Source organism: Polypterus senegalus, chromosome 2, assembly GCF_016835505.1.
Source record: "Polypterus senegalus isolate Bchr_013 chromosome 2, ASM1683550v1, whole genome shotgun sequence".
Lineage (NCBI taxonomy): Eukaryota > Metazoa > Chordata > Cladistia > Polypteriformes > Polypteridae > Polypterus > Polypterus senegalus.
In genome coordinates this window covers 44,327,458-44,348,791 of record NC_053155.1, presented here as the reverse complement: position 1 = coordinate 44,348,791, position 21,334 = coordinate 44,327,458, and the positions used below count along the sequence as shown (strand labels likewise).

The 21,334-nt window shown below is 39.1% G+C and overlaps 1 protein-coding gene across 3 annotated transcripts in view; it reads right to left on the bottom strand.

Annotated features, from left to right (window-relative positions):
• The window catches only part of gemin8 (gem (nuclear organelle) associated protein 8), a 142,739-nt gene extending 125,040 nt beyond the window's left edge, over window positions 1-17,699 (bottom strand). Inside the window, exons 1-3 of one of the 3 annotated variants that reach the window (XM_039743597.1) lie at window positions 17,598-17,687; window positions 17,203-17,360; window positions 1,062-1,143 (exon numbers count right to left, since the gene is read on the bottom strand). In XM_039743597.1, coding sequence (XP_039599531.1) covers window positions 1,062-1,092 — 31 coding nt within the window. In that variant the 5' untranslated portion in view covers window positions 1,093-1,143; window positions 17,203-17,360; window positions 17,598-17,687. Of the gene's footprint in view, window positions 1-1,061; window positions 1,144-17,202; window positions 17,361-17,597 lie in introns of all 3 variants that reach the window. The other 2 variants (XM_039743598.1, XM_039743599.1) reach the window with 2 other exon arrangements.
• Between the last annotated feature and the right edge of the window lie 3,635 nt (window positions 17,700-21,334).

The following is a 21,334-nucleotide window of genomic DNA, read 5'->3' as shown; positions in this document are numbered from 1 at the left end:
CTTGTTCTTCTTTACATTTCTATCAGTTAATCAAGACAAGCGAAGGGGGCATCCTAATATAATAATTCAAGATGTATACAGAAAGATAACAATAGTTTGCATATGCTCTGTTCAGTGATATTTGAAAGGCTGGCACTCTTAATTACTTCCTAGCAAAAGGTGCAGTCTAGTTCTAAACTAAATTCTTTTATTTATACTCTTGATGTCTTACATTCAGAAATTCTGAAACTAAAAAAGTGTACTATTACACAGTAGTCATTGTACTGCAAATATTTTCCTATCAACAGTCTTAAGCATTTATTACTCAAAATGAAGAAAAGGACTCCATCAACTGGTGAGACAGAGGACTGCACCGATAAAAAAAAAACAAAATGCTAACATGGCTAAATGTACAGTACTACTACTAATCAGATTCATTTTGTTATCTGTAATACAATGAATTTCATAAAAGTGCATTTCTCTTCAGGATTACAACTCATAAAAAGCTAAATTTTAGATTTTTTATATTTTATGCTGAAACAATTTGAATAGTCATGAAGGAAGGACACTCAAGTGGCTTTTACTTAATGTAGCAGTTTTGAGTAAAAAGCACAGAGATTAATTGCTTTGGGTTATTGTACATTTGGTTGCAGGTACTATAACAGCAGCAGGTTAAGTCACTTGATTAGGACCACACAATGAGTGAGAGGAGAGGCTTGGAACACCAATCTAGTTACACAGTCATGCAGGGTAAACAATTTCAGCTAACTATCCATGCATTTTACAACTATTTTGGAAATTCCCTTCCTCAGACACAGGTTCCAGTATCGCAGGAGATCTTCCAAGACTGCCAAATAATGCCTCTTTGAATACAACCATGGAAATGTCCTGTGGCAGGTTAAAACTAACATCCAAATTTCATACATGATAATTATATGATTTACAAGCACTCATCAGTATCAACATATGATCCATAAAAAGTAACTGAAAACAAGATTGCAACAACGATAGAAGACAGTGTATTTATTTAAATTTTAGTCTGGTGGTGGCTTCTGTGTGCAGGCAAAAAATTGTTTACTTACTAAAAATATCTTCTAGAAGACCCAAAAACATAAAACTGTAGCACTTCTGATAACACTGGTGACGTCAAACAAATGATCAGATCTAAAAAAAAATAAAAATATATATAACTACCTTTTTAATCTGCTGTGTAAAAAAGCAGACAAAGTCTCAAATATTGAACACTATCTGACTGACCGACCTAGTAGGCAATGAAACACAATGGCATCCTAGAATGTTCTGAGGAGACAGATCCCAGGGCACAACTGGCCACAAGCAGGTTATTATGTTAAATAAGCAATCCCAGGATATTATATACCCTGTGAGAAGTTTTACTTTTTCATAAATTCAGTTTCTATTCCGGAAGAAATATTGATCAGTCTTGAGGACCAGACAGCAGGTCTAAAAATGTTTTTATATATTATAAAGTCTCTTCTTTTCAAAGATCCCAGAGTACAGTGGGAAAAGAATCTCTTAACATTTCAGAAAAGGAGTGGAAGGCAGCACAGAATTCACTAGTTCCATATGCGCAAAGCACACAACTATTCAACTTACAACCTTTTATCAAGCACATCTGTCTCATTTAAATTTGTCTAAAATGTTTCCAGAGCGAGATCCAACCTGCAAACATTGCAATCGAGCTCTGGCCTCATTGGGCCATATGTTTTGGCCATGCATCAAATTAACATCATTTTGGACCAAAATCTGTAAATGCCCACAAGACAGCCGTGGTGTCACAATCATTCCTAATCCATTGACAGTTGTGTTTGGTGTACTCGCAGATGGGCTTAAAGTGGAGAAGAACAAACAAACTGTAATTGTCTTTACTTCACTATTAGCATACAGACTTATCTTGGTCAAATGGAAGAATCCTAGCCTACATCTTTTAAATTAGTGGGTAACTGATGTTATACTGTACACTATTTGAAATTGGGAAAAAATCGAATTCTCACTTAGAGGATCTGTTCAAAACTGTTGTTTAATGTGCAAGAAAGAAACAGCTACAATAAAGCACAATAGTGAAATGGCACTTTGCATCCCCTTTATATGAACAGAAAACTAACATAACAGTGCCTTAATTGCACCTAAACATGATAGCTGGAAATTCAGGGCTTTCAATAATGAATAAATAAAAATTCAACTTCCAGCTGTACTAATTCGGTTTATTTTCATCTGTGAAACACATTCCCATTGAAGTACATGATTGTGAGGCACTTGATGTTTAGCTCTCTCTCGTCTGTGTGGAGTTTGTAGTCTTATATTTGCTAAAGCTCCTCTCAAAGTCATTTAAGCTGACTGGGAAGTACATGTAGAAAAATGCTCTCTTGGTCCCTCCTGGCAAAAAAAAAGGTCTTGCACCCTTCCAATACTAAGCAAGCTCCACAGAGGGAGAGACCTCTTTATCTGAGGCAGTGTGGATATACTCTCCAATCTTAACTTGGCTCTGCCAATGGGTTCATTAGAAGTTTCAGTTTTTTGCATTGTCACAAGCAGCTGGGGGCCAGACCCAGCTGGGACACCTGGAAGGACCGGGAGGTGGCGTGTATGTCCTCCCGGCCACGAGGGGGCAACTGCCCTGGATCAGGAGAGGACCACAGGAGAGGAGCAAGGAGGCTCAAGCCCACTGGGGCCCGTGGCTGCCGCGAGAGGGAAACCAACCACCCGCCCCCCCCGTCCCAAGTCTCAGAGAGCTCGGGAAACATCTACTTCCACCACACCCAGGAACACGTGAGTTGGGAGTGGAAGCAGGACGAAGCTCCCGTGGAGACAGGAAAGGCAGCCCACGGACAGTGAGAAAGAAGCTTGGAATAGGGGTGATTGGTGCTGGGGGCACAGTGTGTTGTGCAAGAGCTGTGAATAAATGTGTGGTTTTTTTATAAAGATGTGGTGTCAGTCTGGTGGTGTCCAGGCATGTCTCACAATGGCGCCCGAACAGGGACCTTCCGCCTGTTCCAAGGCGGGGACCCCTATTAAGAAATATTTTGTGAGCAGTCCAGCACCTCAGTCAACCACACACACGCGATGCATGGAAGCGGCCTGCACATGCACCGCAGACGATCCGCGAATCCGATTGAACATCTCTCGAGAGATCTTAAAATGGCTGTGCACCGACACTTCCCATCCAACCTGATGGAGCTTGAGAGGTGCTGCAAAGAGGAATGGGCGAAACTGGCCAAGGATAGGTGTGTCAAGCTTGTGGCATCATATTCGAAAACACTTGAGGCTGTAATTGCTGCCAAAGGTGCATCGGCAAAGTATTGAGCAAAGGCTGTGAATGCTTATGTACATGTGATTTCTCAGTTTTTTATATTTAATAAATTTGCAAAAACCTCAAGTAAACTTTTTTTCATGTTGTCATTATGGGGTGTTATGTGTAGAATTCTGAGGAAAAAAATTAATTTAATCCATTTTGGAATAAGGCTGTAACATAACAAAATGTGGAAAAAGTGATGCGCTGTGTATACTTTCCTGATGCACACACCCGGGAACATGGAGGATGACCCTTCCAGGGACGCCCGGATTGTTTCCGAGTGCTCTCCTGACACTTTCACCACACCAGGAGGTGTCGTCAGATGGAGCACCTGGAGCACATCCGGGTGGGAATAAAACGGGTCGCCTCCATACAGTCTGGGAGGTAGGGTCAGGAGTGGGAAAAGGACGATGCTCCAATGGAGAAAGGAAAGGCGGCCCACGGACAGTGAAAAAGAAGTTTGGAGTAGGGGGTGATTGGTGCTGGGGGCACAGTGTGCGTTTTTTTATAAAGATGTGGTGTCAGTCTGGTGGTGTCCAGGCATGTCTCACAGCATCCTTAAATGTGTTTGTCAAACCAACGCCTGCCTGGGATCAAACAGTCTGACCTGTTGATGTACTTCCTTCGGAGAATGGACACCCCATTGTTATGAAAACTTAGCCTAAGCCAGGTGGAATGCATCATGCAGGTGGTCAAGTCCTTCTCTCCTCTGTCATACTGATCTGATTCAACATCTCACCAGTTTTAGCACCAAACCCGTAGACTTTTGCAGTTCCATTCATCAGGTAGGAGCCCAAATCCTCCATAATTTTGCATGCTGAAACTGCAGTAGGACATTGAGTGCCCTCCATGATTGTCAGACTAATTTAACACATCTCTTTGAGATCAAGGTTAACCACTTTTAGAGTATCCAGTTTTTTTCTCTGTTTCAGTCAGCTTTAGGATACAGTATGTGTTACTACCTAAGATGTGTTTTTGGCCAGCGTGGTACTGTACTGAATCAAACCAGTTATTCCAGCTCGTGTCTCCTGCCTTGGAGGACTTCAGTCACCAGAATCTCTCAGTGACAAGAAGGTTACCCAGTTAGGCATAACCCCATTTAAAACTTTCAGGTATGCTTCCATATAGAATGATGTATTGTCTGTAACCACTGCTAAAATGTCATTGAGATTAAGATGGTTGTTATTTTTTAAAATGGATTGAAGTACCGACTGTGAATCTTTATGGAAATGTAGCTCTCCATAAAGATAACATCTGTCAGAATGTACTGGTCTTGGGTACCTGTAATTGCATAATATACTTCTAATGACTGTTAAACTATACAATTTTGCAGATTGAAAAATTCACAAGAAAGACCTGGAATCTGTAGCTGGGATCAGGGAAGTCTGGGGTGACCGTTTTGACCTACTGCTGACACAACCCTCACCAGGAAAAGCACATGGGAAGATAAGATGAGATGAAATGTAAAGTGATCCCTCGCTATATCACGCTTCGACTTTCGCGGCTTCACTCTATCGCGATTTTTTTCTCATACACGCTTACGTCACTACGCATGCGCTTTCTGAGAACTTTTATCTAAGCCCTACAATGGCTCCTAAACGTGCTGCTTTTTCTAAGCCTTCTGACAATAAAACTAAGCTCCGGAGGAAGATGCTTACTATCCAGGAGAAGGTAAAACTCTTGGATATGATTAAAGATGGCAATACCCTACAAAAGCCTCCTCACGCATATGAAAAGACAGCGCCAGCAACTGCCTATCAAGATGTTCTTCAGCCACGCACCCAGACACACACTGCCTACTCCTAGTACTTCTTCACTGAAGACAACAACACACCTGCTGAAGAAACTGCACCACCTCTGAAGACTCTCCTACTGAGGTCGTGCCTTCATAGATTAGTGGTTGTGTGCAATTAAATGTACAGTACAATAATCTACTAGATAAAAGCGTTCGGGATTGTCCTTCCGTCCCGTGAGTGCAAAGTGTAACTTATTACAGACTTACTACTTGCGGCTTGAGGTGCGAAGATACGCGATGTGAGCAGAGTTCTGGTGCTGTCACCGTTCCCTTGCTTTTGTGCGCGATGCGCTGGTAAAATAGACAAAATTGTGTCTCTGGAAATAATTAATGTTGATGGAGTACAAATGCCTTGCCACGTAGTAAATATCAGGGGAGATGGTGCTTGCTTATTCTCATCTATAGCTTATTTAGTGCATGAAACTCCGTCTTTAGCAGTACAGATTCGGGCTGACATTGTACAACATTGGACAGGCACTTGAGCGGATAAAAAAAAACTTAGGTTTTCGGAAGATGTTATGAATGGGCACTTTGATGTTCTCATTCCCTACACTTACATGCCTGATGTACACATGGAGCGCACAAAAATTGAGGATAAAAGTTGGTCGCCTTAAAAGGCGAGTGCGTCTAGTAATATATTTGTAACGTCTAATGTCTTATTTTCTCTTATTTTGTCTAATATACAGTAATCCCTCCTCGATAGATGAAAATCCGCGAAGTAGAAACCATATGTTTGTGTAGATATTTTTTATATATTTTAAGCCCTTATAAACTCTCCCACACTGTTAACATTATTAGAGCCCTCTAGACATGAAATAACACCCTTTAGTCAAAAGTTAAAACTGTGCTCCATGACAAGACAGAGATGACAATTCTTTCTCACAATTAAAAGAATGCAAATAGATCTTCTTCTCTTCAGGAGCAGAGAATTTCAGAGAGAGAGAGAGAGCTCGCAAAGAAAAGCAATCAATCAAAAAATCAATACGTGTGATTTTAAGTTTGCCGCGGCATTTTTTAGAGGAGTGTCAGTAACTTCTAAGCAAACAGCCTCTGTGCAAACAGCCCCTCTGCTCACATCTCCTCCGTCAGGTGCAGAGAACGTCAGAGAGAGAGAGAGAGAGAGAGAGACCGAGATTAATGCAAACCATCAAAAAATCAATAAGTGTGCTTTTGGAAGCACCGCGATAAAGCGGCATTTCTTAGAGGTGCGTCCATATCCACTAGGCAAACAGCTTCTGTGCAAACAGCACCTCTGCTCACAGCCCCACTTCAGGCGCAGAGAATGTCAGAGAGGGTGAGATAGAGGCAGAGACAAGCAAACAATCGAGCACCGCACGGGAAGCATATCTTATAGCATTGAGGAGTTTTAGTTAATATGTAATACATGCTCTGATTGAGTAGCTTCTAAGCCATCCGCCAATAGCGTCCCTTGTATGAAATCAACAGGGCAAACAAACTGAGGAAGCGTGTAGCATAAAGAAATCCGCGAACTAGCGAAAAATCCGTGATATACATTTAGATGTGCTTACATTTAAAATCCGCGATAGAGTGAAGCCGCGAAAGTCTAAGCGCGATATAGCGAGGGATTACTGTATTGGGTAATACGAATGTAATGGTGACTAAAGGGTGTTATTTCATGTCTAGAGGGCTCTAATAATGTTAAAAAAAACGTATTTAGACGGTAGTAAACAGGTTTTCTATACTCTAACTGCGAAAATATTCGATTTATAAATAAAGAATCCTACTTCGCAAAAATTCATTTATCACGGTAGAGTCTGGAACGGTTTAACCGTGATAAACGAGGGTTCACTGTACATCATTACACTTGTACCTTAAAAATCTATACATCTGTAGCTTCATCTACTGTATATTTTAAAAGAATCAGCAAGCAAAATCAAACTAATCTGAGACACACTAAACCTAGAAATTAAACGGAAAGAGAGACAGATTTTTAAAGACCTTGTTGCATCAGAGAAGCCAGTTCTTCCACCCAGGTTTGTAGAGTTTATAACCAAGTTTATGAATGTGGACCTTGTGTGCCTTATCTTTGCGAAACAAAACATTTTTTCCCAATCCAGAAACATTTCTGATAATTTGAAAAAGTGAACCCATTATAACCCATGCCATTCACTAATATTATATATATCAAACTGGAAAAGTAGTACCAGACTGGCTTTCTTTGAACACTTCCTGCCACTTAAACATTCAATGTTCAGCCAAAGCACAACCCTGTACTGTCAGTACGGAGCAGAATATACTTGCAAACCACACCATTTACACACCTTCCCATGCTGTTTTTTTAGAATACACAGTCATAGTTAAAGAAAAAGAAAACTGAACTTAGATCCCCTACTTTAAAAGCAGATATGATATCCAAAGGTAAACATACTATTTTCTTCAAATAAAGTTTGTATGTGTCCTGTCTCAAAGGCAATATTAGAACAACATTACATATGCTTAATGATGTCATCCAAGTAAACATTTTAGCATGAAAAGCACCATAAACATCTGGAGGCAAGAACCTAAAATACATAATGAGTTTGTCATCATTGCTGTTCCTAAATCTCAATAGAACACGTGAAAAAAATAAGCACTACAGTCATGAGTATGTAGTGAATGGCAACAATTTACCCCCCCCCAAAGTGTCAACTGAGGGTTATGTACATGTATTTCTCTCAAAATCCCAAACATTAATTTAAATCCCTTACATTAAAGCACAAAGACTTCTACACACTATTCCTTGGACTCTGTGATGCCCAGGTTGTCCACAGCCAGCTTCAAGTCCTTGAACCCATGACTTTGATAATCATAGACTGAGAAGACTAGGGCAAATGAGGACAAAGAACAAGATTAGGTGAAAACAGTGCAAAGTGCTTTTTACTCAAACAATCCTAACAGATAAAAGGGGAAAGTAGTGCAGTACAAAACCTTCCCAAATAAATAAAGAACCCTTCATTAAAAACAGTGTTCAGAGAATGTAAAAAAAAAAAAAAAATAGATAAAACAGTCAGGATCCATCCATTAAAAACCACTCATCAGCCTGTCATCCCAATCAACACCTCTGCTCAACTTTAAGAGTCTCCTCACCAAGAAGAGACATCCTCCACCAGGTACTGTCAACCCTTTATCCAGCTCATGTCCCAACCACCATCCCGTGGCATCTATAGGGACCCTGTTCCCTTCTCCCACCATTGTCCCTTGGTGTTCAGTGGGACTTCCCAGAACAACTGGTCCCTCCTGCTGCCTGAGCACTCAGTAGGGGCAACCGTACCCCATGAGCACCATCCACTCACTCCACACAGGGCATTATTCCCGACTGCTTGCCTCCTCTCTATACCACCAGCGATGCCACAGCTCTGACCCTCGTTTTCTTTCCCTTTACATTTAGCCTGTTGTCTTCCCGGTCTTGTCAATGTGGAACAGCTGAGCTGACTTTGCTTGCTCGCTATCATGCGATTAGCTCACTTCCACACAAAACACCCTATAGTGCCACCTAGCTCTGAAACTGCCAGCACCCAGAGAGCCTGAGATATGTTTTTTTAAAAACTAAAATCTGCACACTGCCATAGACCACTAACATGTCAAATGACAGACTCTTGTAGTATCTGAGTTTCAATTATGGGCTATCCTCACAACCAGTCACAAAGTATGCATTTTATTGCAAACCAATAGTTGCTAAAGATACATAGCTTCTACCATAAAATTAAAAAAATACAGACTCAACTCTTGAAAAGTAGTTACATGCAATCCGATTTGTTGAAGCTCATATATTTAAATATCTATAGAAACAACAAAAACTAAAAGACCGAACCAATTATTCTTCTCCACACAAACAAACCAATGAACAAAAATACACCTAGAGAAAGTTATCAGTTTATTATAATGCACTCTTAAGTTCAAGATTTCAAGTTCATGCATCTCACAACATTTGGGTACATATTGCAATGACATACAGTAATCCTGGTATTGATTAAATTGTTAATCAGATAGAATGAAAGCAAGCAGAGTATGGACAATGCCAAGTTAAGTCAAATGGCTTTGTCAAACCATTCATATGCAGTATTGCGGCACACAGTAGCACAAAACATTCCACAAAAATGCTTTGCTACATTATATATTATGTACACACACACACACACACACACACACACAGGGTATAGAAAAGAGTCATATCGTATCAAAATATTCACATTTTGTTGCTTTGTAGCCAGAAATGAAGACAAACGCAGAAAATATTTCTCCAGCTGTATTTACTCAATGCTACTTACAACAAAGGGAAAGACATAATAGCAACAGTTAAGGAAAAAAAAAAACGCAGAACTACTGAGATAGTTAAAGGACCCCCCCCCCTTAAAAAAATACTTGTAAACTCTATCAGATATAACTAATCCCCTTCTCCGTTGCACACAAAGCTAACTATCTTCCACTTATGATCAATTACAATCATTCTGACCACTTTGTGTGCATTACGCACATCAGAATCTGTTGCTTGGAGAGTCACAGTCAGGGCAGGTGATGGAACTGTCCTTACAGATGATGCTGCAATTGTTATGAGCTGGGCAGGCTACTTTGAGAAACTGTCCAAAGCTGATCCTCTGGCTTGGATGCTGGACCTTTCCCACTGGAAAACAGGACTTACTTGTCCCTATCTGGAAAGGTAAAGGTGATCGCCTGGATTGTAAGGGATAACAGCGCTCTCAGTGCCAGGGGAGGTTCTTGCTTGGGTCATCAATAGGATCCGTGATCATTTGCTCACCAACCAGCAACCGAAGCTCTTTCATTGTATTCCCAAGTCTACCATCAACTGCATCCTGGTAGTGAGGGTTCTCATGAAGCGCGAACAGAAATACGGGCAGAGCTTTAAGGGGGGACCTTTTTCACTGCTACACCGCTAAACACGCATGCAACGGAGTACATGCATTAGTGGAGGTATTAAGCGGTAAAAATGGACAGAGAACATTCTGAAACTGAAGCTGTAGCAGACGATAAAGTTGAACATGATGACACAGAAGAACTTTTGCCGAAAAAAGGAGCCATGCTTGTTGTCTAGAGATACTTTGGTTTTAAAAGATCGGATGTGGACCAAACAACTATTTACTGCAAATGCTGTCAAGCTAAAGTTGTCAACACGAGCAATTTGCTGCACCACCTTAGCCGCAAATATGCTTTGGAGTACCATGAATGTATGGAACTAAGATTGGCACCCTACGTGTCCTCAGGTAAAACTGAAAAAGCTAGAGGACACTTGAGTCAGACATCACTTGTAGATGTACTTTGCTAAAGGTACTACTTATGACAAAAAGAGAAAGTGGTGGATCGAGATAACCAACGCCATTACAATCCAGATAGCTAACGTGTCAGTAGACAGAGGTTGTTAACATTAACAGAAAGTGTAGTTGGTTTACAAAACATATTTACTATTTATTCCTTTTCTAAGACATGTTCAGTGCAATACAACTTTTAACAAGCACCTCTATATTTTACTAAGGCTAAATGCCTCTTTGGATGGTTGAAAATATGTTGTCAAAATGATAGTTTAAGCTGTTTGTAAAATTTGTTCAATAAAAAGGTTCTATATTTTGACTGCAAGTGTCATGCAATGTGATTCTCTCTCATCATTAGTGCCAGCCCCTTGAAAACTATCACTTTATGGGGCCATGCAAACCTGTATTAATACTTGTGTGCACATTAAAATGTTGTTTTGTACAATTCTCATGACAGTGGAATTGGTTATTATTAGCCAGTCTACTGAAGTAATTGCAGTGGAAAATGTGATTAACATCCACTCATGCATGGGGAAAAAAAAATACAGTTGAATACTGTCAAACCAGTATAATTTTGAAAAATACCGTGATATAGAATTTTGGTCATACCGTCCAGCACTAATCAAAACCTATCTCCACCAGTTTCTTAAAAAACAAAAGAGAGAAAACTGAAAATAAAAATACATGCTGAAACTGCTGTACTTTAACACTTATGACATACCAGACTCCTCTGTACAACCAGACGGATTCTCTATATTTAATTCCAACAGGACTGGTGCACCCAGTATGGGCAGAATCAGAGGTCTGTGTAATTCTGTCAACAACATATGCTGTACAAACTCACATACAGTAATTTGCCTTACATGTTAACAAGCCTCCAATATGCAAGAGTCTCACATTGAACTACCGATTCAAAGTTGCTGACTGTACATAGATCAGTTGCTTGTATTGTCATATTGTCGCTTGTGCTTCCTGGTACATTTGGGCAATTAAATCTGATTATTCTTATTTTTGACAATACTGCATACAGTACAGCAAAGGTGCCCAAACCTTTGCATGCCTCTGTATGTATTACTATTACCACTGATTTAATTAGTAACTTGTACCTGCTGGGTCATTCTGTCATGTTTAATATTGTTACTGTAGGTTTTCACATCAGTGGGGCTTGCAGGAAAAAAAGCATACATTATCACAAAATACTTCATAACTGTAACAAAACATGTAAAAGATTTCAGGCTACATGGTCTACAAAAATACTGTTATTTGAATCTACTGAGAAAAGTCTCGAATTATATAACATTGTCAAAGGTGCCAAATCCAATTCAGACTCTTGGGAGGGGCAGTGCATTTTCTGGCAAAATTGGGCACAAGAAAGAAAGCAGCCCTTGGCTATTTGTCCATGTACAGTATACAGCATTACACACTCATTCACACATCCACACTTGTGAATACAATTTAGAGACAAACAGTTAACCTATCACACACATTTTTGGGGTGGAGGAGGAAAATCAATGTGCCTTGAGCAAAACCCATGCAGACACATATAGAATGTGGAAACTCCACACAGACTACAGACCAGGAGAGAGAGATCTCTCTCTCTATATTTTATATATATATATATACATATATACATATACATATACATATACATATACATATACATATATATATATATATATATATATATATATATATATATATATATATATATATATACACACACACACACACACACACACACATACATACATACATACATACAGTCGACCCTTGACATACAACCGGCATGACAACTTGATTTACGACCAACATCTTGCGTTTCCGACCCGAATGTGGTCACATGTATCCGCTTGTGCGATTGTAAACAAACAGCCGGGAGCATTCATAAGCGTCAGTCGGAGCCCAGATACATGTGTTTGTGGACGTAATTTCGGTCAGTGCAGTGATTTATCTATATATATAATTCACTAAGACCATGGCAAGCAAGATGCATAATTGCTAAGGAAGGAAGAGAAGGTAACGAAGGTAAAGAATGCGATTGTAAAGGGATGTTAGCTAGCAGGCTGGCGTGGCATATGATGATGTCATCAGGCTGAGTCAGCACAGGCTTGCTTTGGAGTGTATTATTACAGCAGTTCACAACACGGCCCTCTTTGAACTGAGTGCTCGACTACTGTCATTAACTTGAGAAACAGCAATCACAATCGAAACGAAGAAGGAAATTGTGCAAAAATATGAGAGTGGCATTCGTGACCAATCTCGCTAATATGTACAGCATGTCGAAATCCACCATCTCGACAATTTTACAAACAAAAGATTTGCATAAGGATGATCCTTCTAAACAATAACCACCTTCCGTTTCATTCTCCTCCTCCTCCCTTCCTGCAGCCCAAAGATGTCAAATTAAATGGTGAGTACAGTATGAAATTATTGTTTCTGGTAGGCTAGGCACTTTTTATAACTTTTTGGTTAGCACATTAGAAAAATTATTGCCGTTTTGGTAAATTATGCGCATTATACAACCCTTTTTTATTATGAAAATGTAAAGTAAGTGTTGCTGTGGGAGGTTCGGAGCGCATTATGGGTATTTCCATTATTTCTTATGGGAAAAGCAGTCTTGACTTACAACCAAATTGAGTTACAATCAGCCCTTACGAACGAATTGAGTTCGTAAGTCAAGGGTCCACTGTATGTGTGTGTGTATATATATATATCTATATATATCTATATATATCTATATATATCTATATCTATATATATATATATATATATATATATATATCTATATCTATATCTATATCTATATATATATCTATATCTATATATATATATATATATATCTATATATATATATCTATATATATATATATATATATATATATATACACACATCTGTCTCTATCTACAGTAATCCCTCCTCGATCACGGGGGTTGCGTTCCAGAACCACCCGCGATAGATGAAAATCCGCGAAGTAGAAACCATATGTTTGTATGGTTATTTTTATATATTTTAAGCCCTTATAAACTCTCCCACACGGTTAACATTATTAGAGTCCTCTAGACATGAAACAACACCCATTAGTCAAAAGTTTAAACTGTGCTCCATGACAAGACAGAGATGACAGATCTTTCTCACAATTAAAAGAATGCAAACATATCTTCCTCTTCAAAGAATGTGTGTCAGGAGCAGATAATGTCAGAGAGAGAGCATGCGACAGAAAAGCAAACAATCAAAAAATCAATACGTGCTTTTGGGCTTTTAAGTATGCAGAAGCACCGCAATAAAGCGGCATTTTTTAGAGGATCATCCGTATCTTCTAAGCAAACAGCCCCTCTGCTCACACCCCCTCCGTCAGGCGCAGAGAATATCAGAGAGGGTGAGTGAGAGAGAAAAGCAAACAATCAATCACTGCACGGGAAGCATATCTTATATCATTGAGGAGTTTTAGTTAATATGTAATACATGCTCTGATTGGGTAGCTTCTAAGCCATCTGCCAATAGCGTCCCTTGTATGAAATCAACTGGGCAAACAAACTGAGGAAGCATGTACCATAAATTAAAAGACCCATTGTCCGGAGAAATCTGCAAACCAGCGAAAAATCCATGATATATATTTAGATATGCTTACACTTAAAAATCGCCGATTGAGTGAAGACGCGAAAGTCGAAGCGCGATATAGTGAGGGATTATTGTATATATATATATAAATAAACAAAACATGAAGAGCACTGGGTCACATTAATGCCTAAATTAGCATTTAACACAATAAACCCCTCTAAGCTCATCACCAAGCTCAGAGACTTGTGTCTAAAAACTTCACTGTGCATCTGGAGCTTTAACTTCTTTACAGGAAGAGCCCTGGTGGCTTGAGTCAGTGGCCACACTTCATCATCCCTCACTCATAACAAAGGGACTTTACAGGGCTGTGTTCCGAGACCTCTACTATATTCCCTGTATACATATGATTTCATGGCTGCAAGTGAAACAAAGATTATCAGATTTACTAATAACGCAGCTATGGTAGGCCTGATCTTTAACAGCAATGTGCAAGCTGACGTGAACAGAGTGCAAAGTCTGTGAAAGTGGTGCAAGGACAATAGTCTTGTCCTGAATGTGAGCAAGACATTTTTGGGGGGACAACAAAGACGCTACCTCCGCCTCAGTATTAACATCACTCAGGAGATGGTGGACAGCGTCAGATGCCTCAGTATCCACACAACAGAGGACCTGACCTGATCCAAGCACATCAAACTCTTCAAGATGATGGCATAACAATGTCTTTATCACCTCAGACACCTCAACGATTTTAGACTGCCTTCTCGGATACTAAAGAATGTTTATAAATCAGAAACTGAAAATATCCTGACAGGACTTACTTCCAACTAGTTTGGAAACAGGTCACAGCAGAACTGCAAGGCTCTGTAAAGAGTGATACGGTCAGCTAAACACATCAATGGTTGTGCACTCACACACTTCCAGGAGATGAATACCAAGTGAAGTCAGACAAAGAAAATCAAAGATACCAGCCATACCAACAATAGCCTCTTCGCTGTGCTCCAGGACAATGCTATCGCTGTCTAAAGACTTGTGAAGGGGGACCAAGGCAGAACGTCTTTCCACAGTCCATCCATATCCTAAATGAAAACAGTGACTAGAGCTTCACTCGATATTGTAAGATAGACAGACAAACACTCACACTATGATCTGAACACACATCAAAACTTCTGACTTACAGTGGCGCAGTGGTAGTGCTGCTGCCTTGCAGTAAGGAGACCTGGGTTCGCTTCCCAGGTCCTCCCTGTGTGGAGTTTCCATGTTCTCCCCGTGTCTGCGTGGGTTTCCTCCAGGTGCTCCAGTTTCCTCCCACAGTCCAAAGACATGCAGGTGCATTGGCAATCGTAAATTGTCCCGTGTGTGTGCCCTGCGGTGTGCTGGCGCCATGCCCAGGGATTTGTTCCTTCCTTGCACCCTGTATTGGCTGGGACTGGCTCCAGCGGGCCCCCATGTTAGGATATAGCGGGTTGGATGATGACTGACCGACTTCTGACTTCACAGTATCAGTGAGGCATTGTACAGGCATACTGCTGATAGCATTAAGAGGCCCAAGTAGTGTTTCTTGACACCCTTTTGCTGAATAATTTCTTGGCTGAAAGTCTACAGTGTTAGTGTGTCACTGAAAGGATGTGCTGCATTGTCCATAATGGCACTCAATTTTGTTTAAAATCTTTTATTTTGCTACTATTCCTAGGGGATACAAGCTGAAATCCCCAATTGAGACTGTCCTTTTAATTAGCTTGTTGATTCTGTGGGCCGCTCTCAAAGTAATGCGACCTGTCCAGCACACCATAGGATAAAAAATATCTCACTGGCCATTACAGAGTTGTAAAAATGTGAAGGATGCCATTACCCACATTAAAGGAATGCAGTCTCACAGAAAAAAAGAGCCCATTCTGCCCTTTCTTACACAGAAACAAAGTTATCCATTTGACTCCTATACTTTGTTTCATCCGCCTTATCAATACAAGTCAAAAGTGCAGAACTATATGAGAATTTCTGTAAGTGACATGGCCTGGTCTTATTTATAGTCTGAGGTGTACAGTTCAGCAACTAAGGATTTTACTACATACTGTACTATGTATAATTATATGTGACAAACAAAATTTGATTCGAAAAATTGGAGGAGAGGTTGGGAGCATAAGCTGATAGTGCACTGCCCAACTACATGGAAATGTGGGGCTAATTTTTTTTTCTTTTTAAGATTTTAGCATTTACTAAACAAATAAACATGTTCATATCCATTTAAAAATATATAAATGGTAAGTTGCTTTTAAAGAATGGTATTACAAAGATTTCCCTAAATAAATTAAAATGACGTTATACTCACAATATTACCACAAGTACAAGTACCAAAAATATCTACTTATTTCGAATAAAAAGTTCAATAAAAATATGCAGAATTTTTTTAATTACAAAAATGATTTACATCATTAGGACCACATCTCCTCAGCGCTCCGTACTCATCCCTACTCTCTCTTCTGTTTCTTTTTCCGGTTTCTTTGTGGTGGCGGCCTGCGCCACCACCACCTACTCAAAGCATCATGATGCACCAACATTGATGGACTAGTCACTACATGACCACCATCATCAAAGTCCTTCCGTGAGAACCCAAAATACAAAGAGAACTGTTTCATTTATGCGAGGTAGAATGCCCAGAGGGGACTGGGCGGTCTCATGGTCTGGAATGCTTGCAGATTTTATTTTTTTCTACAGCCGTCTGGAGTTGTTTTTTTTTTTTTCTGTCCTCCCTGGCCATTGGACCTTACTCTTATTCTGTGTTAATTAATGTTGACTTATTTTATTTTCTTACTGTCTTTTATTTTTCTATTCTTCATTATGCAAAGCACTATATTTTCATGCTATATTTTTTGCATGAAAATGTGCTATATAAATAAATGTTGTTGTTGCTGATACATTGAAATTGAAAATGCAGTATTGTGTGTCATTAACACAAAAAAGTCATAACAGACTAAGAAAATGTTTTTATAAATCGGAATAACTACGGAAGGAGAGGTAGTGTGCGTCTCTCTCTCTCTCACACTAAATACATTACAGTATACATTCAAATAAATGTTACGTGTTCTGTGCATATTAAATAAATAAAATACCATATATAATTTAGCATGTTTTATCTTGATGTCTGTCACTTGCACCTGTCCCAAAAAAAAAGTACCAGTGATCGTTTCAACTTCGCTCTTTAAAAGAACCAAAACGACAAAAACAATTAAGACTGAAAATTAAAGCAAAATTACACAATTGTACATAAACAACTGTAACCACTTTGGTTTAAAGGTACCGTTTAATAAAAGCGAAGATTCTCGCCGACAGTCAGCTCAAACTCCACCAGACTGCACATCAGCTTAAATTCGTCCCTGTTTAACTCGCGGTGTTCTTTTCAAACATGGTCGGAGGGAAACAAAAACTCCGTCAACGCCTCCGTCTCTTCTGGTTTAACTGGCGATAAAGCAGAAAGCGTGTGTAAACAGCTTCGTGTGTAGGTGACCTGGCTCTTAAAGCTGGCACTAACTGCTCCTCAGAACTTGCGTTTACTCAAGCCGACTTTCTACTGAAACCATGCGAACCCTTTAATTGCACAGTGACCGCGATTAAAATTTAGGATTGAGCAGAGCTTCTGTAATGCCCATATATTCAACTGGCCTCAGCACCAGAAAACAACAATAAAAAGCTTACCTACACCAGGTCCATTAATGTACCACTTAGCACATGTATAAAGAACGAGCACTCCTACGTCACAATCTAACACAACACAAAATTCCGTCCCCTTCTTAGGTCAAGGTTCATATATCAAAATAAAAGTCTTCATTTCAAACTATAAGCTTTCGGAGAACGCCTGTCTTGGTGCTTCAATGTTAATACCGTAAGTGTTTTTCACAATATTCAACAACTTTCCCTTCTTATCTCGCTCAGACATAAATAGCTGAATTTGTGAACTACGCTCTTTAAAAATGTAATTTAGACAGAATAAAAGGAATTAAAGTAAAGTAGGTAATAACACACCTTGGAAAATATCTATTTATCTATGAAAATGCTAATGTATATGCGTCCTTTCCCTATGAGCAATCTGATTGGTCAGTTAACTTTCAATTCAATCTATTAAATAAAATCTTTCAAACTACCCATGTAAGTGAATCAATTTTTTTCATTAATTTGATTTATTTTTACAACAACATTTATTTATATAGCACATTTTCATACAAACAGTAGCTCAAAGTGCTTTACATATTAAAGAATAGAAAAATGAAAGACACAATTATAAAACAAAATAAATCAACATTAACATCGAATAGGAGTAAGGTTCAATGGCCAGGGGGGACAGAAAAACAAAAAACCTCCAGACGGCTGGAGAAAAAATAAAATCTGTTGGGATTCCAGACCATGAGACTGCCCAGTCCCCTCTGGGCATTCTACCTAACATAAATGAAACAGTCATCTTTGGATTTAGGATTCTCACGGAAGGGCTTGATGATGATGATGGTCACGTAGACTTCTGCCTTTTAATCCGTCCATCATTGTTGGTGCATCATGATGCTTTGAGTAGGTGGAGGTGGCAGGCCACCACCACAAAGAAACCGGAAAAAGAAACAGAAAAGAGAGTAGGGGTCAGTACCGATTTGATTTTGAGGAAATTGAACATATAGAGTATCAGGATTAAGTTAAATTAAGATTAAAATGAAGTTATAAAAAGGCCATGTTAAAGTAATGTGTTTTCAGCAGTGTTTAAAATGCTCTACTGTATCAGCCTGGCGAATTCCTATTGGCAGGCTATTCCAGATTTTAGGTGCAGAGCAGCAGAAGGCCGCCTCACCACTTCTTTTAAGTTTTGTTCTTGGAATTCTAAGGAGACACTCATTTGAAGATCTGAGGTTACGATTTGGAATATAAGGTGTCAGACATTCCGATATATAAGATGGGGCGAAATTATTTAAGGCTTTATAAACCATAAGCAGAATTTTAAAGTAAATTCTGAATGACACAGGTGACCAGTGAAGTGACATTAAAACTGGAGAAATGTGTTCGGATTTTCTTTTCCTAGTTAGGATTCTAGCAGCTGCATTCTGCACTAGTTGCAAATGATTTATATCTTTTTTGGGTAGTCCTGAGAGGAGTGCATTACAGTAATCCAGTCGACTGAAAACAAACGCGTGAACTAATTTCTCAGCAATTTTCAGTGATATAAGAGGTCTAACTTTACTTATGTTTCTTAAGTGAAGAAATGCTGTCCTAATGATCTGATTAGTATGTGATTTAAAATTCAGATTACAGTCAACAATCACCCCTAAGCTTTTTACCTCCGTCTTGACTTTTAATCCTAATGTATCCAGTTTATTTCTAATAGCCTCATTGTATCCATTATTGCTGATCACTAAAATTTCAGTTTTCTCTTTATTTAATTTGAGAAAATTACTATTCATCCATTCTGAGATACTAGTCATTGTGTTAGTGAATCGAGAGAGTCAGGGTCATCAGGTACTATTGATAAGTACAGCTGTGTGTCATCAGCATAGCTGTGGTAGCTCACGTTGTGCCCTGAGATAATCTGACCTAACGGAAGCATGTAGATTGAGAATAACAGCGGACCCAGGATAGAGCCTTGTGGAACACCATATCGGATATCATGTGTCTTTGAGTTGTAATTACCACAACTAACAAAAATTTTCTCCCTGTCAGGTAGGATTCAAACCAATTTAAGACACTGCCAGAGAGGCCCACCCATTGACTAAGGCGATTTCTAAGAATATTATGATAAATGGTGTCAAATGCAGCACTCAGATCTAAGAGGATGAGAACAGATAAATGGCCTCTGTCTGCATTTACCCGCAAGTCATTTACTACTTTAACGAGTGCAGTTTCTGTGCTGTGATTTGTTCTGAAACCTGACTGAAATTTATCAAGAATAGCATGTTTATTTAGGTGGTCATTTAACTGCATAATGACTGCCTTCTCCAGAACTTTACTTAAGAAAGGCAGGTTAGAGATGGGTCTAAAATTTTCAAGAGCTGAGGGGTCGAGATTATGTTTCTTAAGTAGGGGTTTAACTACAGCAGTCTTAAGACAGTCTGGGAAGACCCCAGTATCTAGTGACGAATTTACTATGTCCAGAACATTATCAATTAGCACGCCTGATACTTCTTTGAAAAACCTTGTTGGTATCGGGTCAAGGACGCAGGTGGAGGGTTTTAATTGAGAGATTATTTTCTTTAAATCAGGTAAATCTATCCTAGTGAAAGGGTTTTAAGGGTACTGTTGTTCAGGGTGGTCCCTGCCAATCACATCACAAATATATAATTTAATAATTTGTGCATTTTTCACGTACAGTATATGTACATATGTGTGTATATAACATATGAATATTACTTCTTTATTTATATTTCATTCATTATCTATAATATATGAATATATAATTCATTATATGTTTAATATGATAAGTCATATGTAATTGCCCTGTTTCCATACATAAATCATGATTAAACATTGCAGAATTGGAAGTGAAAAAGAATTGTGCAACTTGTAATGATTGATTAGAATGATCCTCGTTTGCTGACTCGTTCACAAATCAAACGAATGAGAATTGTTTGATTGATTCTCAGGTAGTGACTCGATCATGAATCAAATGAATCAAGGCTAATGAGTGAAGCAGTTCTTATGCAGGCACTTTACATATCTACCGGTGGGCAGAGGCAGCAAAATGGAAGACATGATGACGTCTCACAGAAAGCATGTGTTTTACCACTAGTCCTTTTGAGCTCCACTGAAAGGATTTCTTTGTGATCACGAATCCTTGTCCTCAATAAATAATGGAGGTAGCATTTTGAAGGGGTTTACAGGTCTGGCATATTCATTGTACTGGAAATGGGGAACCAGAGTACAATTTAGGTATCTTGTAGATCATGGGCTGAACAAGATCACCAGATAGATGAAACACTGACACAAAGGAGCAATCTATCAACTGAGTGCTATACAACAAGAATAATCCTGTGTGTCAGTTTGGCAATGTTACAAAGGCCTCCTGCAGTGACATACAATCAAAAATAGATGGAAAAAGGTGAAAGACAAAAATGCTGATTATTTACAGGACATTAAAAACTAAATTATAATGAAATAAATATTTTTACCAAATAAATTCATACACAAGCCAAATCCACTACTCCCACAAACACGTAGCTGTAAACTATATCCCTGTGTCACTCACTCAGTTAAATAATGACCCTTATTAGCTGGAAATGTCTTATATATGGGCTTCAAGATATGTCAGCAAGTTACTGACCTCATCAACTCCCTGCTCACCTCTCAAGTCAGACGTGGAAATGTTCACGTGGCACACCCCAACATGCCTGTTGGCAATCCTCTGTTCAAATCATTATTTCCCATGGGAACTTGTATGAATTTCCATATGCAGGGGAGTAGAA